The sequence below is a fragment of the Alternaria atra genome (assembly GCF_907166805.1).
Source record: "Alternaria atra isolate CS162 genome assembly, contig: 34, whole genome shotgun sequence".
In the NCBI taxonomy this organism is placed as follows: domain Eukaryota; kingdom Fungi; phylum Ascomycota; class Dothideomycetes; order Pleosporales; family Pleosporaceae; genus Alternaria; species Alternaria atra.
Window position 1 is genome coordinate 1248558 of NW_025091333.1, and position 24271 is coordinate 1272828.

The 24271-nt window shown below is 53.2% G+C and overlaps 9 protein-coding genes across 9 annotated transcripts; 4 read left to right on the forward strand and 5 right to left on the reverse strand.

The window, feature by feature from the left end:
• Positions 1-1384: 1384 nt before the first annotated feature.
• On the reverse strand, positions 1385-2179 carry ALTATR162_LOCUS10863 (uncharacterized protein; the record flags this gene model as incomplete). Its single annotated transcript, XM_043318503.1, has 1 exon — positions 1385-2179. The coding sequence occupies one exon, from the start codon at positions 2177-2179 to the stop codon at positions 1385-1387; it is 795 nt and encodes a 264-aa protein (XP_043174438.1).
• A 65-nt stretch (positions 2180-2244) lies between these two features.
• Positions 2245-3395, reverse strand: ALTATR162_LOCUS10864 (uncharacterized protein; the record flags this gene model as incomplete). Its single annotated transcript, XM_043318504.1, has 4 exons — positions 2245-2590; positions 2635-2873; positions 2921-3307; positions 3360-3395. 4 exons carry the CDS (start codon positions 3393-3395, stop codon positions 2245-2247), a joined length of 1008 nt encoding a protein of 335 aa, XP_043174439.1.
• Positions 3396-3666: 271 nt separating this feature from the next.
• Positions 3667-6387, forward strand: ALTATR162_LOCUS10865 (uncharacterized protein; the record flags this gene model as incomplete). The annotated part of the gene is made up of 1 exon (XM_043318505.1): positions 3667-6387. The coding sequence occupies one exon, from the start codon at positions 3667-3669 to the stop codon at positions 6385-6387; it is 2721 nt and encodes a 906-aa protein (XP_043174440.1).
• A 403-nt stretch (positions 6388-6790) lies between these two features.
• ALTATR162_LOCUS10866 (uncharacterized protein) lies at positions 6791-8470 on the reverse strand (the record flags this gene model as incomplete). Its single annotated transcript, XM_043318506.1, has 1 exon — positions 6791-8470. The coding sequence occupies one exon, from the start codon at positions 8468-8470 to the stop codon at positions 6791-6793; it is 1680 nt and encodes a 559-aa protein (XP_043174441.1).
• Positions 8471-8766: 296 nt separating this feature from the next.
• On the forward strand, positions 8767-10506 carry ALTATR162_LOCUS10867 (uncharacterized protein; the record flags this gene model as incomplete). The annotated part of the gene is made up of 4 exons (XM_043318507.1): positions 8767-8769; positions 8822-8970; positions 9022-10396; positions 10447-10506. 4 exons carry the CDS (start codon positions 8767-8769, stop codon positions 10504-10506), a joined length of 1587 nt encoding a protein of 528 aa, XP_043174442.1.
• Positions 10507-11473: 967 nt separating this feature from the next.
• ALTATR162_LOCUS10868 (uncharacterized protein) lies at positions 11474-15121 on the forward strand (the record flags this gene model as incomplete). The annotated part of the gene is made up of 2 exons (XM_043318508.1): positions 11474-13765; positions 13868-15121. 2 exons carry the CDS (start codon positions 11474-11476, stop codon positions 15119-15121), a joined length of 3546 nt encoding a protein of 1181 aa, XP_043174443.1.
• Positions 15122-15246: 125 nt separating this feature from the next.
• On the reverse strand, positions 15247-15981 carry ALTATR162_LOCUS10869 (uncharacterized protein; the record flags this gene model as incomplete). Its single annotated transcript, XM_043318509.1, has 1 exon — positions 15247-15981. The coding sequence occupies one exon, from the start codon at positions 15979-15981 to the stop codon at positions 15247-15249; it is 735 nt and encodes a 244-aa protein (XP_043174444.1).
• A 291-nt stretch (positions 15982-16272) lies between these two features.
• Positions 16273-17811, forward strand: ALTATR162_LOCUS10870 (uncharacterized protein; the record flags this gene model as incomplete). The annotated part of the gene is made up of 1 exon (XM_043318510.1): positions 16273-17811. The coding sequence occupies one exon, from the start codon at positions 16273-16275 to the stop codon at positions 17809-17811; it is 1539 nt and encodes a 512-aa protein (XP_043174445.1).
• Positions 17812-18358: 547 nt separating this feature from the next.
• On the reverse strand, positions 18359-20365 carry ALTATR162_LOCUS10871 (uncharacterized protein; the record flags this gene model as incomplete). The annotated part of the gene is made up of 1 exon (XM_043318511.1): positions 18359-20365. The coding sequence occupies one exon, from the start codon at positions 20363-20365 to the stop codon at positions 18359-18361; it is 2007 nt and encodes a 668-aa protein (XP_043174446.1).
• Between the last annotated feature and the right edge of the window lie 3906 nt (positions 20366-24271).

Here is a 24271-nt window from a genome sequence, read left to right on the forward strand (position 1 = left end):
CTGCCGATTGACGTAAGGGCTTGGAGCCACTCTAGCAATCGTCGGGGGTGCGTGAAGGGGGTCGGAGGCGGAAGCGAGAGTGAAGATGCGATGCGAGAGCACTCAGGGTCTAATCTCTCAGCGTGAAGTCGGCAAACAGTGTGTTGGCGTGGTGGGGAAAAAGGAGCGGCGATGGGATGGATGGTAGGTTGTGGTGGCCGCCGAAAAGCCCAAGCGTGGGTATCCCCTGGGACTCGGTGCATGCGCAGGGGCCCGAGAAAGGAACGACCGACGAAAACTCCGTGCAAAGCAAAGAACGGGTGGGAGGCGTCTTCTTACACTTCACAGTCGTGCCGTGTGGAGACGGCGAAGAAATCACAGGCAGGACCCTCTTTCGACCCTGGGAAAGGATGGAAAAGGGGTACAATACTCAACTCGTGGTGGGTTGACCTTCTTCCCCCCATGTTGCCTCTACGCACCAAAGACGTTAGCCCCACGCCAGCCTCAGTCCAAGCGTACATATCCGCACCCACAGCTGCTATCTGCAGACCCTTGCCCTGCCCTGTTCGCGTAGCATTCCGGCTATATGCCATCATCCTATGGCAGAAGTCCTTTGACGACCTTTGCCTTGTCCTTTGCGCGCCATTTGGCTTTGCACCAGCGGGCATTACGCACACTACTACTCTGTCTGAATCTCACGGCTTATCTGGTAGCGACGTTTCCGTAGTGACGGCTTGCGTCGACGGTATTTGTAAAGCCCCAGAGACGATCCCTTGCTGATCCGCCCCTGCACAGGCAATCATGCCGACCATCCTTCGCTTCTCTGCCCCTGCGGCATGCCATTGCTCTACCACAGAACTATTCGCAATCTCCGTGTCACAAAGCTTTTGTTGACCAAACCTCGATGTCGCATCTCGCTCCCCCAATCAGTCTCGGTAGTTGCATTGCATCGCGCCAGCCTCGTGAGACGAACGCGTTGGCGCTGGCGGGAAGAGCGCCACATTGCACGTGCTGCCGCCTTTGCCTTCCGAGCCACTATGTCTTGCAAACGTCTGCCGGCAATCTTCCTCTATGCGTATGCCCCAACAACACACATCATCGATCCGCTCCAACGTCTACTGTATCGAGTGGGCTCGTGACCAAGTATGCCCGATCGCCGTGACCAACCAAAAGCCAACCCACTGGAATCGCGGGGAGGCCGCTGTGCACTGCTCACTGCTTCTTCTTCTTCGGAGCATTATCCATGCCGGCACTCGAGTCTAGTTGCTCGTGAAACGTGCAAAGGCGCCACTCTAAGGCCACTGCATCGGGTGTTGCCGAACACATAGACATCAGCGACGAGCGAACGTGTCCCACCTGGGTGGTAAGTGCAATGCAAGAGCATGTTACGAAGCGAGTGGTTCGCTTATAGTGTACCCCATCCGAAGACACTCTGCCCAAACTTTGTGATGGCCAGATATTGCAGTCCCCACAAGCCAAGATCGATAGATAATTCCAATGCACCACAGAGCGCTACGCGTGAGAGCTGGTTACCAATGTTCTGCCAGCTTACATCGTTGTGGAGTCCCAGTGGACCTACAACGCGATACGACCCCGCATACCCGCCTTGGTTGGCCAGATAGTGTGAAGCAATCGCTCGCAAAGTGACCATCCTAAACGGAAGCATGGCAAGACCGACAAGCTGAGCTCTCACCATTGCACTGATCATCTGTGCAGGCTCACACGAGAGTTGAGTGACGCGGTGGTATACATGGCCGGCTGTTGAGCGTGCTCGGTTCCGCGACTCAGCGGCTGCATCCTCTCGCGAGGAACCCGAGGCTTCTGCGACGTCCGTGTGAGTGGAAAGTATTCTAGGCGGTAAACGCACTTCCATTTCTACGATACCTTCCCTTGAAGTGATGCGTATCCGAGGGTCGTTCTCGTTTTGCTCTGATTCTGTTGGTGATCCTGGTGGAGTCGTGGATCGTATCAAATCCTGGAACGCATCTATTGGAATTGTGATTACATCTGCATCGAGCGGCTCTGTAGCAGGCTGATCTTGGGGCTGGAGGGTGGGAAGATTCAGTGGGGTAGCGTTGGTAACCTGAGTACTACCGACTTGCATTATCTCGCCGTCATTTGGAGTAATTGTGGTTGCAAGCTCGATAGTCCGCTTCCGTTGCGTGTTCGGCGGCGAACTCGGTAGCGCCCAGCCGAGCATTGCAAGTAGCCTGTGAATGGCATTGCGAATCAGAAGTGGTGACTCCCGTCGCAGCCCAAGAACGGTCAAAGCACGGTCTTTCCCATTGGCGTCTCGACTGGGTATGTCGGGCTTGTCAGGACGGATGATGGCTGTCTCGACTGCTTCATAGACACAAGCGTAGATCCAGCGTTCGATTGAGTGTTCAGCACATAAAGAATAACGGGCGAAGCCAGTACTGCTCCAATACAGTCCGTGATGGAGTTGAAGGCATTGTATTGCAAGGAGGATGGCAGTAGAGGCGATGAGCTTGAGTAGGGAATGAGACTTGTCCAGGTTGGCAGCAGTGGGCGAGCGGGGACCAGCCCAAGGCGTTGCAAAGCGGCGTGGTAGAAGAACGGGTAGAACAGAACCTCAAGGCCCAAGCGAAAACTGAGCCGGTTAGTAAGGACCAGAAAGGTACATGTGCGGCCTACCTAGATTTGATGACTGTCTTGGCTCGTCGGAACAAGTTCCGTGTCTTTGCGCTTGCACGTGTTGCATACAGCAAACGCTCCACGGGTTGATAGACAAAGGTGCTATACACGATCGCTTGGGTGTTCATGGTCGCAAACACGCGGGGGGCGAAGCCAGCATAGACCATCGAAGCGCCAGAGAAGGCATGCTCGGAAGCCGCGATCTGGCCAAAGGTGAGGACATGGGGATAGCGAAATGTCTGCCCAGGTTAGTGTTGCCCATGAAAGACAAATGGCATGAAGCTACCAGAATCCTCTCCCTGATGGTGCCTACCCACCACGTACACAGATTCTCCGTAAGCGTGGTAACCAATGCCATGGCATTTCCAACTGTATCCTCAGCCTCGAGCAGCTCGAGGCGCTCTTCACTGGGTCCCGGAAACCCCTCAGCAGGAGAGTGTCTCCTCTCGACTACGCCGACGGATGCCAGCACATCGTTCTGAGCGCCTCTAAGCTTCTTGCCATATTGGTGGGAGCGGGGGTTGATGGGGTTGCCGCGTTCGTCGTAGAGCTGCACGTAGTTGTTGGCCGTGGCCTCGTGGTAACGCCGTGGGATTTCAGCTTGCGACGACTCAAGTTGAACGTATTCTGTCGACTGCGAGGCGGATTGTGTGGGCTCAAAGGCCGACCGTCCCTGGCAGGCATGTTAGACATCTACTGGAGCATTGCACTGGCGGGGTCTATACGAATGCGATCTTGTCCAGATAAGCTTGTCGGCCCATGATGGTGGTGACAAAGTCCGGCTTTCATCAGGTACAGGCAATAGTAAAAAGAGATTGCATCTTGGCAATAGTGCTATCCAAGTGAGGGTTCAGTGAATGCACGCATGCATGCTTCAGAAGTCGAGTTGGCGGCCGAGGGAGACAGACGCGCTGACGTTTGGCGCCAGCGCGTGGTTGCGACTCGCCTTATCGATAAACTTTTTCCTGCAGCACTTTGCGACTTCCCTCGCAGCCCGGCAGAGACCCGACGCTACCAACTCTGCAATCCAACATGTCGGCGCAAAGAGCTGCAGTCAAGACTACATACGAGGTTGGTCGTACCCTGCAGCCAATCTACTCAGGAGGAAGCTTAGCCCTCAGCGAAGACGGGCGCATTCTGGCCGCGAGCTTGGGTGAAGATGTCCTTCTTTCTGACCTCACCAATGGGCAAGAGCTAGGGAGGGTCGAGGGAGACGGCGAGGCCATCACGGCTCTAACCCTAACCCCGTCCGCATCGCATCTTGTAGTATGCTCGCGATCGCTTTCCATGCGCTTTTTCGCCCTCAAGCCTTCCGATACCGACGACGAAACTTTCCAACTCGAACTTGTTCGGACATTGCGGCCGCACACATCTCCTGTAGTCACGTTAGCGACAGACCGTACGGGAACACTGGTGGCAACTGGAGGCGCAGACGGTGTGGTCAAGATTTGGGACATTGTCGGTGGCTACACGACACATACTTTCCACGGCCATGGTGGAGTTGTCTCGGCGCTGCACTTCTTCGAGGTAGAGGTAGCTGAGCGCGACGATGCATCCGAGAACAAAAAAAAGAGGAAAAGGAAGTCACGGCAAGAAGGCGCTGAGTTGGACCACGCCCAGGGCGAGAGTCAGATACAGTTCCGACTGGCGTCTGGTGCCGAAGATGGCAAGATACGGATATGGGATCTGCACAAGAGAAAGAGCGCCGCTGTCCTCGACTCGCATGTCTCCGTCGTTCGCTCGTTACAGTACTCGCCGCAAGAGAAGGTCCTTCTGTCTGGCAGCAGAGACAAGACGTTGATTGTCTGGGACTCACACAAGTGGAAGGCGCAACGCACTATTGCTGCCCTAGAGGGCATCGAGAGCGCAGGCTTCATCGCAGACGGGAAGATCTTATACTCTGGCGGAGAGAACGGCCGACTACGACTCTGGTCAGCGTCCAGCGGAAGAGAGCTCACCCGAGACCAAGCGCCTGGAATCGAGACGGACGAGATTGTCAACATCCTCTACTATCCTTCGTTACCCTACTTGATCTCGGTGCATGCCGACCAAGTACTCAACTTCTACTCCCTCAAATCAGCCCAGTCACTCGTCGTCGAAGAGACCATCGACCCGCTACCCATCTTCCGCCGCGTTTCCGGAACACACGATGAGGTTATCGATATCGCCTACGTCGGCCGAGACAAGACTCTACTAGCACTTAACACCAATTCAGAGGACATCCGGATAATCACGCTAAACGAATCCGACGCAGAAGACGCGACCGAAGGCAGATACTTTGGTGCGGATGTGGGGTTGCTGAAAGGACACGAAGACATCGTCATCTGTCTCGACGTAGATTGGTCAGGTCACTGGCTTGTTACAGGTGCTAAAGACAACACAGCACGGTTATGGCGTCTCGACCCAGCCAACGAGTCGTATACCTGTGCTGCAGTCCTCACCGGCCATGCGGAGTCGCTCGGAGCGATTGCATTGCCACACACAATACCCCAAGAATCATCAGCCGCATTTACCGACCCCTTGTCACATCCACCCGCGTATATCGTGACCGGCTCTCAAGATCGGACGGTCAAGCGTTGGGATACTACGAAAGAGATGAAGGGCAAACTGCGAGCCAAGTACACCCGCAAAGCACACGACAAAGACATCAACGCCATCGACATCGATCCCTCTGGAACCCTTTTTGCATCCGCATCGCAGGATCGTACCATCAAGATCTATTCGGCAGCAGAAGGAGAGGCTATCGGTGTCCTTCGAGGTCACAAACGTGGTGTATGGTCGGTCAAATTTGCACCCAAAGACTCGCAAGCGCCAAACTCGGGAAACAAGGGCTTGATCGCAACAGGCAGCGGAGATAAGACGGTCAAAATCTGGAGCCTAGCAGACTACAGCTGTTTGCTCACGCTAGAAGGCCACTCGAACAGTGTCCTGAAGCTGTCGTGGTTGCCCTACCGACCCGTCGACGCACGGGATAAGCGCGGTCCACAGATAGCTTCTGCAGCTGGTGATGGACTTGTCAAGATCTGGGATACAGTGTCCGGGGAGGCCATGTCTACACTTGACAACCACACTGATCGTGTATGGGCACTTGTCGCACACCCAACAACCGGCGCTTTGGTGTCTGGTGGTGGAGATAGCGTCATCACATTTTGGGAAGACACGACAAGCACCACGCTGGAAGCTGCCACGACAGCGGAAACAGAACGCGTTGAACTGGATCAAAAGCTACAAAACTACACCTACGCTGGCAACTACCGCGAGGCTATCGTCCTTGCACTTCAAATGGACCAACCGGCCCGTCTCTTCTCCCTCTTCAAATCCGTAGTAGAAACGGAGAATCCGGATACAGACAGTCTCTCAGGCCTCATCACTGTAGACGAAGTCCTTGGCTCTCTGGCAGACGAACAGCTATACAAACTGCTCATCCGCCTCCGTGACTGGAACACCAATGTCCGTACCGCGCCCATCGCTCAGAAGATTCTATGGACTATTGTCAAGTCGTACCCAGCTTCTCGCCTAGCTAGTCTGAGGCCGCAAGGAAAGGTTGGCGCAAAGGGTAGTCTGAAGGATGTGCTAGATGCTATCAAGGTGTACTCTGAGAGGCATTATAAGCGAGTAGAGGAGTTGGTTGATGAGAGTTATTTGTTAGACTTTACTCTCAAGGAAATGGACGAGGTTGCTGGTGAGGTCAAGGCTATCACAAACGGCACGTCGCAGTTGGGTCTTGAGAGGGATGTCGTAATGGTTGATTAAAGACGCTGCGTTGAAAGGGTTGATTGTAGTACTGATGCCATGGCGAGTAGCTGTGTTATAGTATACTCGATGTAAATACCACATTTGACAATATCAAGTTTCTTCTTCTGTTATGCTGCAAGGTTAGGGGTACAATCCTGTCTTGAATATTCGGAGATGCTTGTTGATCAAGTTCGTAAAGTCGAAGAATGGATACCATGTCTTCAATCTTGGTTCACGGGTAGAAGATCCGAACGGAATTGAGAGCACTTCACTAGTCATTGCAGGAAAAGTATGAGAGAGAACATCAAGAAGGCGATACGATGCTGGACATGTGCAGGAAACTCATCGAATCGATTCCAGAAAAGGTATCTTCCCAAACATACTCCTTGAACTACTCATACAAGACCCCTTGTTCCTCTATCTACCTCCCCTTTGGTTTCTGCCCCTTCTCCTCTCCCAGACCATCAGATATGCTTCCTTGGTAAACAGCGTCTCGCCTCTCCTTCTCGACGTACAGATCTTGAATACCATACCACTCCTCCCTCGCTCGGTCTTTAACCTGCACTCTCCAAACCTTGCTCTCCTGTTCACCCTCGACACTATCATCCTTCTTCTTGACCGCCTCGTGGGTGATGTTGGCCACGAGATCATACCAGATAGGCTCGCCAGGTGGGTATTCTTTCGGGTTTGGCTCGACATAGGGTGACATGTCGAGGGAGTGAACAGGGAAGGTGACGATGGTCGGGTTGCGTTCCGAGACGAATTTGTTCTTAGAGAAGCGCTTGATGTTGAAGAGGAGGTAAGGGGGCAAGGGGTGTAGGAGGCGGTAGCGAACGCGATTCTTCGACTTCTCTTGTGGAGTCACACCGTTGTATTTTGAGAGGATGTTGACGAGAGGGACTTGTGGGATGATGTTCTTTTCCAGTGCGTCTTGAAATAGAGGGGCTGCGGGTAGGTCAAGGGTTAGCACGAGGAAACGGGATATCTCGGTTTGGACAGCTGCGTCTTCGAAACGGAGGCGGTCGCCTGCATCTGCACGAGCGGTGATTTCTTGTTGCTCAATTTTCAGTGTGCCCTGGAATACTTTCTGGATTATGCTGCTGTTGGGTTTTGTTCGCGAGCCGCCGACTGCTAGGTGGAGGTTGTTGAGGAACCATGAGAGGAAGTCGACGGGATCTGACTGGTCGGAGAGAGTAAAACGTTTCGACGATCGAAGAGCAATCTCTTGGAGGAGTTCATGGGGCGAGACGTGAGTTTTGAAGGCCCGTGGGTTCCAAATCTTGCGGACAAGTGTGCTAAAGCGCTGTGCGAGCTGTGGTCGAGTTGACAGATCTTCCAGCATGAAATAGTTCCGCAAGGGGGCAACATGAGAGAGGGCTTGTATCACAACGTTGAAGTAGTCGTTCGCTTTGATGTTGTTCATGCCGACGAAACCTGGAATATACTCTCGGTTAGAGAGGTCCCACGACACTTTGGGCTCTTTGTCCAGCTTTGCGACCTCCTCTTTGCTCATGCGTGGATCCACAACGAACTTGATATCATCCAACGACTTGGACGTCACCTCATAGCCTTCGGGGAGAACATAGACCTTCTTTGTCTCCATGTTGACGTATACGTGGTGACCCTCTTCCAGCGCATGGAAGTATGCTTGTGATTTTGGACCGCGACCTTGGTAGTATTTCCCGCATACGAGACAGGCGTAGACGTTGATGTTGGAGAGGGTGACGGAACATAGTTTCTCAAAGTCGAAATCGAGGACTTTGCGATTTATCGTGTCAAGATATAGGTCTGTGTATCCAGCTTCTGGAGCCGTCTGACGTTTCGGCGCAGCGATTGCGGGCTCGTCATCGTCGTCGTCGTCGTCGTCGTCGTCGTCTAATGCGCCGGCTTCCACAAGCTCCGCATGCTCCTCCTCGTATGCGCCTGCGATGTCTACTTTGTCCCGGTCTTGCTCGCGCGGAGACATGAGATGACTATTGCTAGTCGCGCCATTGGCCTGAGGGCTTTCCATCTCTTCGTCTTCGACCCTGGCGCGCTTTGGTGCTGGAGAAGGCGCGTCGTAGACTTCCTCGAGCGGTTCCAGCGCCGGTCGCTTCGACATTGTGCGCGGGGAAAAGTGTTGTGACGATTCGAGAGTGAGCGGCAGCAGGGAGGAGCTACGTGTCCAGGTTTATAGCAGATTTCCAGGGAATTGCGGTTGTGAAGCAACAAAAGTTGTAGGCATCCAAAAGGTCACGGGCTCCGGTGGAACCATTGGCCGGGGAAGCTTCGCGCAAACACCGCAAACACAGCTTCAACGCGGGCAGGCCGAGAAAAAAGTCGCGTTCAGGCACCACAAGCCAACAACCCCACACCTTCCGAGATACCCCTCTTTGCCTGTTTACAAGTGATTTCAAGATGGTATATCGCACGCCTCACTGCGAGAATAGCAAAAGTACTAACTTCTACGCAGTCAAACCCCACCCAGATCTTTGCGGAGGATGTCACAGAGGAGAAGGGCGAGAATGCGCGTCTCTCAGCCTTCGTAGGAGCCATCGCCGTCGGAGATTTGGTCAAGAGCACACTGGGCCCCAAGGGCATGGACAAGATATTACAGTCTGCGTAGGTGCACTTTGCCCCACTACGTGTATACTTGAGCTCACATGTCCCAAGTTCGACCGGCGAGATCATGGTCACAAACGACGGCGCTACCATCCTCAAAGCGATTGCCCTCGACAACGCCGCTGCCAAGGTCCTGGTCAACATCTCAAAAGTCCAAGATGACGAAGTCGGCGACGGAACCACATCAGTCACTGTCCTTGCCGCCGAACTGCTGCGAGAGGCCGAGAAGCTGGTCGACCAGAAGATCCACCCTCAGACCATCATCGAAGGCTACAGGATAGCGAGTTCTGCGGCTCTCAAGGCGCTGGAGAAGATCGCCGTGGACCACAGCAGCGACGAGCAGGCTTTCAGGAAGGATCTCGAGGCCATCGCCCGAACAACCCTGAGCTCAAAGGTGCTCTCGCAGGACCGACAGCAGTTTGCCAAACTCGCCGTCGACGCCGTCCTCAAGCTTGGTGGATCGACCGACCTCACGCACATCCAGATCATCAAGAAGGCTGGTGGAAAGCTGAAGGACTCATACCTGGACGAGGGCTTCATCCTAGACAAGAAGTTCGGTGTGAACCAGCCGAAGCGGATAGAAAACGCCAAAATTCTCGTTGCGAACACAGCCATGGACACGGACAAGATCAAGATCTTCGGCGCACGGGTCAAGGTTGATTCGACGGGCAAACTCGCTGAGCTAGAGAAGGCTGAGCGCGAGAAGATGAAGGCCAAGGTCGAGCGCATCAAGGCACACGGCATCAACTGTTTCGTCAACCGACAGCTCATCTATAACTGGCCAGAGCAACTCTTCGCGGATGCGGGCATCTGCTCCATCGAGCACGCCGACTTTGACGGCATCGAGCGCCTGGCCTTGGTCACTGGCGGAGAGATCACATCGACGTTCGACCACCCGGAGAACGTCAAGCTCGGCCACTGCGATCTAGTCGAAGAAGTCATTATCGGAGAGGATGTGTTGATCAGATTCTCGGGCATCAATGCTGGACGGGCATGCACCATCGTCCTCCGTGGTGCAACTGAGCAGCTTCTTGACGAGGCTGAGCGATCGCTACACGACGCACTTGCCGTTCTATCACAAACTATCAAGGAGCCAAGGACAACGCTAGGTGGCGGTTGCGCCGAGATGAACATGGCGAAGGCCGTAGCCGAGGCGGCACAAAACGTGGCTGGCAAGAAGGCCATTGCTGTCGAGTCCTTCTCCAAGGCGCTCCAACAACTACCCACCATCCTGGCCGATAACGCTGGTTTCGACTCAAGCGACCTGGTCACACGTCTCCGGAAAGCAGTCTACTCGGGCTTGACCAGCTCAGGCCTGGATCTGTTGTCCCCTGGAGGTGGCATTGCGGACATGAGGGAGCTAGGCGTCATTGAGAGCTACAAGCTGAAGCGCGCGGTGGTGTCGTCAGCGTCAGAGGCTGCGGAGGTAAGTTTACCCAATTCACTTGATTCGAGCATCGGACTAACATAACCCAGTTGCTGTTGCGAGTAGACAACATCATCCGAAGCGCACCGCGGAGACGTGAGCGCATGTAAGGGTGGGGCGAGCAAGCATGATGTCGCAAAGGATTCGACACTAGATAGAGTGTATACTACGGAAGACATCAATGTAGTAAGACGAGCACGATGCAGACTAACGTTCTCTTTTCGTCGTGTCACATGTTTGGCAGTGAGCGCGGGCGAACCACGTGATGCGCGTGCACGGGTCTCGCCTGTTCCGCATGTTACGCCTGCAAATGTCGGACTCGAGTGAAGTTGTGCGCCACGACGGGCTCGAGGCTATGATCAAGCATAGTCCGGAAAGCCATGTTGTATTTTGTCCATCGCCAGCAACCTGCCGCTGAGTAGATCAGGTCGCTACTGAAGTGCTCACATCATCTGTTTCATGTTGGTGTCTCGCCATCGCAGCGAATAGGTCCAAGGTAACGCCTCAGCACCCGAATAGGAATCTTGCACCTAGATTGTGGTACTTGCTGCAGGACAGCAGTCGGACTTGGTAACATTGAGATGGCGTGTCAGCGTCAGGATAGCTCACGCCAGATAGGTGCATGTTTCGATACCATGCGTTGCTGGGGCGGCGTGGCTAGTGTCGGATGCTCCCTTTCTGACTGTATCGTGGTGGGTAGAGTCAGAGACAGGCGATATCAAGCTCAACCACAACGATGGCAAGCACAGCCATGAAATCCATCATTTGGCCGTCTTGCCGGTACCTGCGTGGGTAGCGACACAACGGGGCAAAGGTTGGTGCTAAAACCAGGGAAACAGGCGAGCGTGTCGGGAAGCAGTTTAGTCGACGGGCTGGCTGACGAGGCCCCGGCGAGACCCCCAGTTTACGGCGCACGCTCAGCTGCGGCAGCCCCCGCAGGTTAATATCGAGGCCAAAATCACTGCCACGGGCATTCTTCCTCTCCTGCTCCATCCTCATCACCTCCCACTGATGCTCCATCACCCTCGCCCTCGCCGCCTTCGCTAGGCTTCCCACTCCATCGACGTACGACCCGCCATGCCGCGTCCGCGTCGGCCGCCCGGTGCCGGCTCGACGCTCACCACGCTCGCCTTTCTCATTATTACCCTTGTGGCAGCTCAGCAGCAGCACCCACTCGACCACCATGTCCGCAACACGTCTCCCCACGCCGAGGTGCACGTGGAGCCTGCACACATGATCCCACCCCACCACGGACAGCCCAGCCTCAAAGACACTGTAGGGGACGCCCACAGACGTCATCTCTACACGCCCTTGAACGACCAGAATGTGCGCGCCGTAGCTACCAAAGTTCCTTCTGCTCCAGCCATTAGTGCTGTCAGAGCCCATCCTGCCAGATACGCTGCCTCGGGAGGCCTCATCCCCAGTGCGCGTTCTCTGCAGGATTGGGAAGTTGAGGACTTTGTTCTTTTGGCGACCGTCGATGGCCACATACACGCACGCGACCGATATAACGGAGAAGAGATCTGGGAGCTGAGCGGACGGCCCATGTTGGAGACCATCTACAACGTCTCCGAGGACAAGATCGGCCCCCAGCATCAGCCCTTTGTATGGATTGTCGAGCCTAGGGAGGACGGAGCTCTCTATCTCCTCACCCCAGGCCCACACCCGCAACTCCAGCACCTGGGTGTCACGGTCAAGCAGTTAGCGGAAAGTGCCCCCTACTCCAGCGACGACCCGGAACTCCCGGTTGTCTACAATGTGGAAAAGAAGACATTCATGCTTCTCGTCGATGCTGCCTCGGGCATTGTCAAGCAGAGCTTCACTCCGGGCGGCAACTTCCCCTACGACGACAGTTGCGCCCCCGACTCGAAGAACTTCTTCAGCACCCGGGAACGCGATTGTCGTGGTATCATCGACATCGGACAGACCCAGTACACCATCACCATCCATAACAAGAAGACGAACGAGCACATCTGCACGCTGAAGTATGCAGAGTGGAACCCAAACAGCCGAGACAAGGATCTGCAGTCCCAGTATGACCAGACTCTTGATAAGCAGTACATCTATACCATGTACAACGGCGAAGTCATCGCCTTCGACTACAAGCGACCGAGATCGCACCAGCGTCCTCTCTACAGACAACGCCTGCCCTACCCAGTAGCACGTGTCTTCGACGTCGCTCGACCTCTGAACGACCAATCAAATGAGCCACCGCTCGTTTTACTCCCACAACCAGCCGGCCCCATCTTCTCGGAAGACAAAGCCAACCACGTCCTGCTCAACACGACCGAATCGGGGGCTTGGTACGCTCTATCAGAAGTCAATTACCCGGCAGTGACCGACGGTGCACCAGATGCAACTTGTTACAAGCAGAACCAAGTATCATACGAGTGGGACTCGGCCTACGTATTGCCGGATAGGAGCAGTCTCATCGGTGTTCACAGGCTGGACTATAGGATCCCTAGTCAGCAGGCACAGTTGCCGGGCATCGCCGCCACGACGTATTATCCAACCTTGAACGACCAGGTCGTGTCTAATCCGCCTGAGACATCGCCTCATGAGCAACACCAACCGCCAACCATCGACGCACCACCTCAGACACAGACGGTTAAAGCAATCATCACACTTTTTGTCTTTGTTCTTGCCGTTGCTGGCGCCTTGGGAGCTACTATGAAACCAACAGTACGCGAATCCTGCTTGAGCTATCTGAAGAGACTTTTGCGTTCAGGCAAGGCTAAGGTGCCACACACTCTAGTGTCAGCCTCTACCGAGCCGGAGGTCAAGCCTGTAGAAGAGGAGACTCTGCCCCTACCGGCCGACGAGGACGTTGTTTCTCAGAAGACAGTTGCAGAAACTGTAGCAAAGGCTGATATCGTCACACCTGTTGCAGAGGAAGTCAAGGAGAAGAAAGTGACTTTCGACGTCCCTGATGACGATGACGATGAACTTGCGCCTCTCTCGAGAACTACAACCGTTGAACGTAGCTCTTCTGTTGAAGACGAAACTGCCCTACCTGGCTCTACACTCAACACGGAGGCTCAGCCGATGACTAGCAGTATCGAAGACGTCTCGCAAGATTCATCCGCCGCGCCCTCGACTCCCAAGAAGAAGAAAGCACACCGGGGTAGACGTGGCGGGCGCAAACTCAGCAAGAACCAGCAAAAAGAGGAAGACGAGGTCAACCGTATTGTAGATGCAGCTAAGCAACTTGAGGTTGGGCCTCGCTTGCAACCCGATGAGCTTACTGTGAGCGGTGGCGACGTACAGAACATATCCGAGATCAAGCGAATTGGCAAGTTGACGATAGATCAAGATCGTCTTCTTGGAAACGGAAGTGGAGGAACGTTTGTCTTTGAGGGTAAATGGAAGGTACGTTGAATACATCAGCCTGTACGACCGATCATGTCGGTCGTTCAAGAATGACATGTTTCGCTCATTCTCGATAAGAGTCTTATACTAATCTTCATACAGGAAGTCAAGGTGGCTGTCAAGCGCATGCTACCGCAATACTTCGGACTCGCGGAGCAAGAGGTGAAGCTTCTACAGAACAGCGACCCCCACCCAAACGTCATCCGATACTTCGACGACGAGAGAGATGAAAACTTTCTCTACATCGCCGTCGAACTCTGCCAAGCCAGTTTGTTTGACCTCTACAAAGACGGTCGTCCAGGAGAGGAGCTATCCGAAAGCCACCAGCAGCTGGTGAACAAGATCAGCGGGAAAGCTGCATCTTGTTTGTACCAACTTGCCGCCGGACTGAACCATCTTCATCATCTTCGCATCATCCACCGCGACATCAAACCCCAAAACATACTGATCGCACAACCCTTGATCACTTCCAAGGATGATGTACGGCTGGTGATATCTGATTTCGGTCTCTGTAAGACGCTGCCCGATAACGTTAGTACCCTTGTCGGAACGACTGGTAACGCAGGCACCGTTGGTTGGAAAGCGCCTGAGCTTATCTCGCAACCGAAGGAGTTGGCCAACGGCAGCTCTCAGGGCTTTTCTCGCGATTCATCCAGCTCGACAGATCCAGTCGCGCAAGGCGTCAAGCGAGCCGTCGACATCTTCTCTCTCGGCTGCGTCTTTTACTATGTCCTCACCGGCGGTTGTCATCCCTTTGATGACGAAGAAGGCTGGATGCAGATTCGTGAATACAACATCAAGAAGGAGAAGTCCAACCTCGATCGCCTACTTCTCGGTGCTGATTCGGTGGAACCCCATCGTCTTATCCATTGGATGCTGCGACCCAGGCCCGAAGACCGCCCCAACGCCTTGCAAGTCATGAACCATCCTTTTTTCTGGGATGACCAGAAACGCCTTGATTTCTTGTGCGACTGCTCGGATCATTGGGAACGTGAACCTAGAGACCCACCATCGGATCACCTTGCAGTGCTGGAAGAATACTCGGAAGACGTACTGGATCATAGACGCAACTTTCTCGCCAAACTTGACCAGGGCTTCATCAACTCGCTCGGCAAACAACGCAAGTACACGGGCGATAAGATGTTAGATTTGTTGAGGGCGCTCAGGAACAAGAAGAACCACTACGAGGATATGGAGGATGCAATCAAGGCCAAGGTGGGCCCATTGCCGAGTGGCTATCTGAGATATTGGACGGTCAAGTTTCCGCAGCTGCTTATGAGCTGTTACGATGCGGTGTTGCGGTGTGATCTGGAGCGTGAGCCGCGGTTCAAGAAGTATTTTGAGAGCATGAAGTAGTGGATGAACGGGGGTATTGCTAGTGGCACACACCAAGATCAAACATGACTTGTCTGCTTATTTGCATTCGCAATAGCTCGGCGATGTATATCATGAACTATGTTGCTATTGCGAAGACGCATGTGCTACCTCTTCAATCCACTACCATCCAATTCCGCTAAACTCGCCTTGACCATGTCCGGGTTGCTCTTCAGCAGGTCTTGCACCCTCCTTTCAAAAGCCTTGATCATGAACTCTGCCACCTTGGGCGCCACACCCCCACTCAAGGCTGCGTACATTGGGTTCGCAAACGCAAACTCTACCGCCAAACTAACCTGTGTCTGGTCGTTCTGTATAGCCTCGACAGTCCACTTGCTCCGTAGATGCGTAAGCAAGCCATTCTCTCCTTCCTTCCTTTCTGTCCCCTGTTTCTCCCCGTCTAGATGATGCGCAATATCATCATTCTTCAAGCTCGTTTCCGTGTTTCCGCCTACACTCTCCACATAACGCCCAGGTATACAATACACCCTGCTCACAAAACTCTCTGTTATGCCGCCAAAACCGCTCGTCAAGATGCCTTCCGATGGCCACTGCCGACCATAGACTTTATCCGGTGCCGACCACTTCGTTATGTTGCTGCGTTGGCAGTACGGCAGGAAGTTTTGGTAGTTGGGTACATCGGCTATTATAGAGTAGACGGGGGCCGAGGGGTAGGGGAGAGTTCGCACGGCGGTTAGGACTTGTGGTGGCGAGGACGACGATGGGAGAGCGGAGTTTAAGGCTTCGAAGGGGTTGGGGAGGAAGGTTCGTCGCTGGGATGGGCGCTGGAGGAGGCGTGTGCAGCGGTGTATCGATGGGCGGGTGAATCGCAGGGATGACATTGTGGTTCAAAAGTAGTAGGTGCTGGTGGTATGCTGAAGTTGTGTAGATTGAGGTTAATTGGTGTCACCTCGACATGGTATCTGTGATTTGCCAAAAGTCCAGAGTCGATGAGCGCATCAAGCTTCAGTTGAACGTAAATTCGCGCTAGGAGATGCGGCTCTCTCAAATGCTGCATGACGCTATCATATGCCAGGGACCACGGCTGGACCAAACTTCTTTGGACACTAGCGCTCGAAATTTCCCCTCCATGAATTATCCCCCCGCATACGCGACTCTGTCAAAACTCCATGATGGCTGCGAATATGGATACCATGGACCACGGAACCGCGGACACTATGAATGGTGCAAATGCCCAGGATAGCGGCGACTCCAGATTCCAAACGGACAATACCGTGTCAAGAAAACCACAGCCGAAACAGCAACTATCCAAAGCAATGGAACACATGCGCTTCGCAGTCACAGTCGATCCTATACCGCACGCTTCAACTTCCACACCACCACCAGATGCCTCCGATCCCGCATCTCCACCCACCCAAGAAGGCACCGAGAACGACGCTTACGGAGTGCCTGCTTCTCTACAGCCCGTCCGCGCCCCACCCTCTCGCTCCCACGACCCTGGCAACAACCAAAAGCGCAGTGATCCCTTCGCTTTCGGTTCGCGCTACCTCGAGGAAGGCGACAACATCTTCGAATTCAATGCCTGGGACCACGTAACCGTCGACTCCAACTATCTCGCCTTTTCCGAAGAACAATATTCCAGACAACGGCAAGAACCCGTCTCGGACTTTGATCGCAAACGTTACAACGACCAGCCCGAGAAGTGGTGGAACCAGTTTTACAAGAACAACAAGACAAACTTCTTCAAGAACCGCAAATGGCTGGCGCAGGAATTTCCGATACTAGAGGAGTTGGGCGCAGAGAATGGACCTGAGGTCACCTTGTTGGAGGTTGGCGCCGGAGCGGGCAACAGTGCGTTTCCCATTCTGCAGAGGAGTCAGAACAAGAGGTTAAAAATACACGCGTGTGATTTCTCTAAAAAGGCAGTCGAACTTATACGCAACCACGAACTCTACGACCCGGAACGCATACAAGCCGACGTATGGGATGTAGCCGCATCCCCCGAGTCCGAAAACAGCGGCCTCCCTCCCGGCCTAACAGAAGGCAGCGTAGACGTCGTACTCATGATATTCATCTTCAGCGCCCTGAATCCCAAACAATGGGACCAAGCCGTCCGCAACATCTGGCGGGTCCTCAAGCCGGGCGGCCAGGTCCTCTTCCGCGACTACGGCCGTGGCGACCTAGCTCAAGTCCGCTTCAAGAAGGGCCGGTATATGGAAGAAAACTTCTACGTCCGTGGCGACGGCACGCGAGTTTACTTCTTCGAGCAGTCTGAACTCGAGGACATTTGGGGTGGAGCGGCCAGAAAACGCGATACGACGATTGGCAATGTAGCGGGTACAACGATATCCCAGACGGAGGCTGAAGGTGTCATCGCAGATCAAATTGAGAGTTTGTCTCTTCATGATCCGAGCTTGCAGACGAAAGAGCAGAGCCATGATGATGTCAATGATCTCGAGACCCCCAGACCGGGATTCGAGATTGCGCATATTGGCGTGGATAGACGCATGTTGGTTAATAGGCAGAGGAGGTTGAAAATGTATAGGTGTTGGATGCAGGCTGTGTTTCGCAAGGCGGGCATGGAGAGCGAGGTGCCGACAAGTACGCTGAGGCAGGATAAGGAGGAAGAGGAGGAGGAGGATGGACAACAAGAAGGAGGGAGTCGGGTGGGCAAAGAGGATGCTGTAGAAGGAGGGGGCGTCAAGGTTTAAGGATCTGGGTCTCGGAGACTGGAATGCATGGATCTACATGAATGGGATGAAGATGAATGATACCATAATCTCTAAGATATGAGAAGATAGAAGAAATACAATAGATTGCTTTCCAACTCGCTCATGGATTTGGAAAACAATGCTATGGGGAAGCACATCTCATTGGCCTTTCTGGTTTTTGTCTTGGTGTTTCTTCGTCTCCTCTCCCAAGGCCTACGAAGAGGCTTACGAGGTTGAGTGGTCAGAAAATCCCACGTCAGACGCTACTCTCTCACTCCATCAATCAGGCGTAGTAGGAAATGGAAGAGTCGTTGAAAACGTACTGAATTTGTGGTGTGCGTCTGCTATGCTGAGAAAACAAACACCCCTACGCTATGCTAATTTACTACGCTCATGATACAAGACATGATACAGGTTGAAAAACTCCATGCCACGCTATGCAAAACAAACGCACATACTCAGAGCCTCAATCGAGGATACAAAAAGAAACGACGAGTACCAAAGCCGTATCCCATCCAATCGAGTCCATAAACACAACATAACGCATCTACACGATTCCCTCTTTAATTCCCCTCAAGAATACCCTTGAGAATGCCAGCTCCAGGCCCCACGAGTGAGTCCGCCAGCTCCTTTTCTCCAACGACACTAGCAACCCTGCGATCCTCAACAACAACACCAGGAAAAGCTTTAGCCCTCCCCTCCGACTCGGCGTACCAGCGCCAACATCTAGCGATCCAGCTTTACCCTCGACTGCCGAAACAAGCGACAGTGTCTCCAGACTGCCCACGATATCCCTGAATTCGGTGCTCGTGAGAGGGTGTAGAATATTCTCTCGTTTACACAGCGCGGTGTAGGCCTCGAAGAGTTCTTTGATAGTAGGAGATGTAGTGTGGGATCTTGACGGTGTGGATAGAATGCTGTCGACAGCGGTGGCGCGCTTCTTCTTCTCGATAGCAGAAAGCGAACAGAGGACAGCTTTTTGTTGGAGGTTCAAGTTTCGCAGGCGTTGGCTTGTGCCGTTGCTGAATACTGCTGCTGTGATCTTCGCCATGTGGGCAATGGTGGCCCGTGGTGCGGTTTCGAAGGTGAGGGAGGCAAGAGAGGCGGCGATGATACTGTTTAGATCTTTGGGCTTCGTGGGAGAGCGCACGGCTGAGGAGGAGAGGTTGACTTTTTCCACCAAGGGAGTTTTTGAGGGTGAGGGGGTGGGTGATGGGGTGATTTCTGTGGCTTTCTTTGCGTGCTGGTCGCGTGTGTCGGCTTCGATGAGGTCGATTGCTCGACGGCAGATGTCGAAGGCTTTGCGTAGATCGCCGGATTGGGCGGCTACTTTCTTGGAGAGGAATATGATGGCGGTTGGGTGGATAAAGGGTAGTTGGGTTGAGCCTACTGGCAGAAGCGCCTTGAGTTTTGAAGTGATGACAGAAGAGATTTGCGTGGCGTTGTATGGGAGGAAGGGTAGTAGTTGTGGCTTGAGCCCGCGAGCCTTGAGTCGTGGGAGGAATCGATCCGTGAGATCCAACGCGTTCGCGATACCGACTAGCACAAGTCCCGATGCTTCCTGTAAGGACCACTCGAAGATGTTGTAAAAGAGTTCAATGTCCAGCTCCAGTAAGTGGTCCACTTCATCAAGCGTAACGACGTAAGACGTCTTCCGCTGCATGAAGATTGCCCGAAGCGCATCTACTTCATCGCCCTCTGCAATCTCGGTGATGTCGACAAACTCCTCCAAAAGCGTTCTGTACAGATCTGTGGCGTTCTTTACACTCATACAATTAATGTATCCGGTCCTGACAGATTCATTCGATGAGACGGTACGGCAGACATCGTCGACGAAGGCGCTCTTGCCAGTGCCTGGCGGACCGGAGACGTATATACATCCAGATCTCTTAGTCTTTGTTCTTGTTGTGATGAACGTCTCGAGCTCCCTCCTCTCGTTCTCCCGACCAAACAGTGCCGTTGGGGCAGAGCCTCTTGCAAACACCTGGCGCGCTTCATTGTAGATTGTTGGCCCCGTATTCCGTGGAGTGCCTGGGGTGTGTGGTGTGCGAGGCGTCAACGGTCGTCCGGCGATGATGAGACGGTGCCTGGGTGTGACGGCAACTTTGCCGGCAAGCGCGTCGCGATGCCTGGGTGTTGAAGGAGTAGGCGCAAACTTGTCTGGAATGTCCACGAGCGCCTTCTGCGGAGAATTCTCTTTGGCTGTTGAAAGTGGAAGCCGTGTGCATGGTGCGCCATACTTTGCAGGAGCTGTGCCAGCCTTCCTCCCGCGTTTCACCGACGTCTTCTCCTCGGGCTCGTCCACGTCCATTGCATCCTCGTCGCGCACATTTTGTTTCTTTGGAGTGACGAATGGATTCTCAATCTCGCCTTCATCGTGTATGACAAACTGGGTCCTCCGCTTTGCGCGTGTTGCGACATTTGACTTTGACTCTGCAGAGCGCGTTAGGGACGTGTTGTCCGACGAACCACGACCAGGGCCTCGGTGGCTCGTACCTGAAGCATCTATACGTGCAGAGCTGCGAGTCCTCTTCCCGAGAACAGTAGAGGCCATTGCGGATATGCTGTGGGAAGGTGCAATGGGTGGGGTGCAATCGTGGAAAGTGAAGTGACAATGGTGGGAAGGAGCTGGGCGGCAGACCGAAGCGCGATCCACGCGACGCGTAAAGTGGCCGCAAACTCGCTTGGCCGAGCCGCGCCCGCGTTCAACCACACAAAGTCGTTCACGCACTCAACCCATCTTCACACACTCCGCTCTCTGAAGACGTACGTCCGATGGGGCATCAGTTGGGTTAACCTGTTTCTTACGCGTCCTTCCAGGACCAACAACGTCCGATAATCAAGTTTCCCAACACGGCGCGGTAGAATCTCGAGGCTGCCGAGCATTTACGGCGAACAAACACCTTAGAACCCTTTCCAGAACACAAAATGTGACCTGGTGACCTTTCTCCAGCTCCGTAATGCATGTGCATTGGAATGTCAGCATCTTCTTTCGACGGGCCGCAGTTCACCAATAGCCTTCTACATAGCACTTAGAACAAGCAAGCAACCGACAGTCTTCCGTACTGTACTACTGTATCCTATGAACATGACTCAACATCACTCAGTCAGCGGTGAGTATATCACGCGAACTTTTCGCTTTTGTCGAATTGCTTGCTGCGGGACCCCGCGCTTCGTGAGGACTCCCCGACGGGACCTCCTCCCTCTCTAATACCTGATGCACATCTACTTATTCTGGACTGACGTGCAGAGAATGACTACTATCTCACCACCGCCACTACGTTTGCGTGATACAGTTGGGTTACCCTTGTCGTTCCGCCAGTCCTTGTGATGGTGCAAGAAGCAGGGCTGGTACTAAGTGTGTGACATAAGCAAGCGCAAAGTTCAGCGGTATAAGGGCCTTCGCATGCAACAGGCATTTCACCGTCAATTCTTGCTCTCTACCACTTTCTTTACATTACTTGTTCGTTATTCCACAGCGTGGTATGCTGGGCATCATTCACAAAGATAACACGAAATGCCATACCAGACATACCCGTGGCGGTCAAATGGCTTTGAATTCTTTCCAGACGCAAATGCACACCGCTATACCAATTCGCGATCGTCTCAAAGGTTGCGTCGTGGTCTGACCAGCTAAAATACATGGGGAAGGATAAGCAAACAAGTCCCAGACGTTTTCGATCCAGCACGATGACCAAGTACTGGTATAACCGTGGATCGGTATTACCGCTGATCATGTTCTAGATGCGGGCGCTTAAACTGTTGGTGTTGGACTCAACCTGCGCTCATGTTGAACCGCCTGGATCATTTCGTAGGAATTTGCTGCAATAGCCATTTCCAACCGGCTGTTCAATGTACGCAAAACTTGCCGCCGTTGCTTTCTTCTCCCGAGTCCATGATCATTCTTCGGAAGGTCTAAGCGATGTAGCGGTCATGATGTCGAAGTGAAGGATGAAAAAGGCGAAGCGCTGCTGGATCCAAGCGCATGACAGGCGACTCGAATCTCTTTGCCGCATTCAAGAAGCGTAAGGTTGGTGGCGACAAAGGGGCTGCTGCACGGTTCGGTGAAGTGGAAGACATATTTGTGCCGGTTACTGAAAGCGGTTTGGAGCAAGATCCTAGGACTGGTAAGGGGGCTTAGAGGTACTCAGAGAATCACTCTGATGGAAATGTGCAATGGGAGTGCCCTGGCTATGCACTGGGTGTGGTCCAGTGTGATGCTATTATCCATCCGTCTCACCATAGTATGTCCACAACTCTTAGTTTGACGGGGCATCTCCAGATCTTCTGTTTATCTACATACACTCCTGAATTACTTTGACCTTGATGTTTTTGAACAAAGGCCTGGGCTCAGCGCCATTTACCAATCCATACAAGTATAGCTAAACAAGTTATTCTCGTATCGGCCTCTTCCGTCCCCTATCCATCTGCGCCCAATTAATTGCGCCTGGCCTACAGCAAATACCGATGTCCCAACCTGATGGAAGACCGTGTTTTAGTATGACTGGAAGGATCTTTCCAATCACACCACTCCACCCAGCTTGGTCCTGTACGTCATGCAGAAGTACAGTCATCTCAAAGTTTGTATGCTGGCTCCACCAGGGGGGTTTTCGTGCGAATCTGGATTATCGCTATGCTGGTTGTCATCATATATTGTTGTGTCGATTATCAAAACGATCGGTTTTGCAAACATGTGAGCGATGAGCCTTCACCGGACTCGTGCATGGAAGCAGAATGAAAGAGTTAGCAGGCTGACGATTGATCGGAACATAAGTATTGTTCCGAGAGATGGAGAGGAATAGAGGTAGCAAGGACGTCAACTTTCCCATCTGCAGTTCCCAAAAGGGAAGAGTACAGAAAACAGAAGAATCATTCTACTCACCAGCATAAGGTGGACCAGACTTTGTCCCTAGGTACGTGCAGCCAGAACGGACAGTTTGTTTGCTCCCTCGCTAATACCGTCTTCCCTTTGGCAATCCCGCGATCGACATGAACTCTACTTCAGTACCAACTGCCACCACGAGCAATTCTCTCCGATATTTGTTTATTTCGATCTTCGCAAGCCAAGATCAACATAAATACCCCTTGATACACAGCAATGTCGTCTTACCACGCCACTCGCGAGGCAGCGCGCGCTCGGTTCCTTCAAGGAATGGGCGAGGTCACCTCCAATGCAGAGCGCGGCCGGGTGATCCTAGCGATGGTCGAGGCAGCATACCAGGCAGAGTGCATCCCCGTCATGCAACTTATTATTCATAGTCTCCTCGACATTCAACGGACCTACCAGAAGGTCGCCCCGCATGCTACCGGCATTAAAAATCGCCTTCGCACCCTGCGCGCAGACCCACTTAACAACGCTGTGGAGATCCAGGCTTTTAAAAAAATCTAGTCAATTATGAAACAGCATTTGGCCGCCCGCAAAGTGCGCGATATCGCTTTCAAGGCTGGACTTCGCGATCCCACTCATGCTGACCCTTTGGCCTTGGAAGAGTTTGTAGCAGAGGATGGGAAGGCATACATAGCGATGACAATGAAATGGAATTCAAAGCTGTTCATGGCCGTGAAGTCGGAAGCTCCAGCTCTCCAGATCGCGGTGATGATGGGAAAGGTCTTAGAGCATCAGATCCAAGGAGTCAGGAACAGCAAGCCAGGACTCGCAAAGATAATGAGTAAATGGGACAAGGGGCGTAAGAACGATGCAACGACAGCGTCAACAACAATGGCTAGACGCAAAATGGAAAAGAGACTTAGAGAGTAGACAATCAAAGAAGATGATGACGGAATGTCGCTACCTGGAACGGTGTACCTAGGCTGTGTGGCGAACGACCAGACACCTGAAGATCAGCTGTTGGAGGTGTGAGGAAACGCAGGCTGTTCTATTTGCAGCATTCCAGAAGCATGTTGGTAGCATGGGCGAGCAAATTTTGGAACCGACAGGTTACCAGAAAAAGCTTATTTGCCTTACTGCTTTTGCCCGCTATTGTTTCTTGCGGGGTGCGTTGCCGTACCAAGCTTTCGGGAGGCAGTCCCCGCCCCTGAGTTATCAGCCGTGCGAGACACTTCAACCATAGTCTAACCATACTCTCTCGCTCAACTAAGGCGTTCTTTTCTCGACGCCGCGCATTTACTTGTACTTTTTTGCCGCGAAAACTTGTTAAGCGGCCGTGTTATGTAACGGAGGCGCTTGGATTCGTCTCGTTTGAATGTGGAGCTGAATCCCCCTTGCACAACATGCAGAAGAGAACCGTGGTGCCGATCATCTCCTTACCTGCGCACGGTGTGCGCCAAAGCAACACCGTGATATTGTTTTTTCACGCTGCTCAACAAACCGATGTGAGGCATGGCTCCTCTTCGCTAAGGGTGCAAGCCAACTATGGGAATGCGCATGCATGATGACACCACAAATGCCCCTAGACGTATTGTGTTACCGTGAAGGCAGAGGCCAACGGATGGGCATATA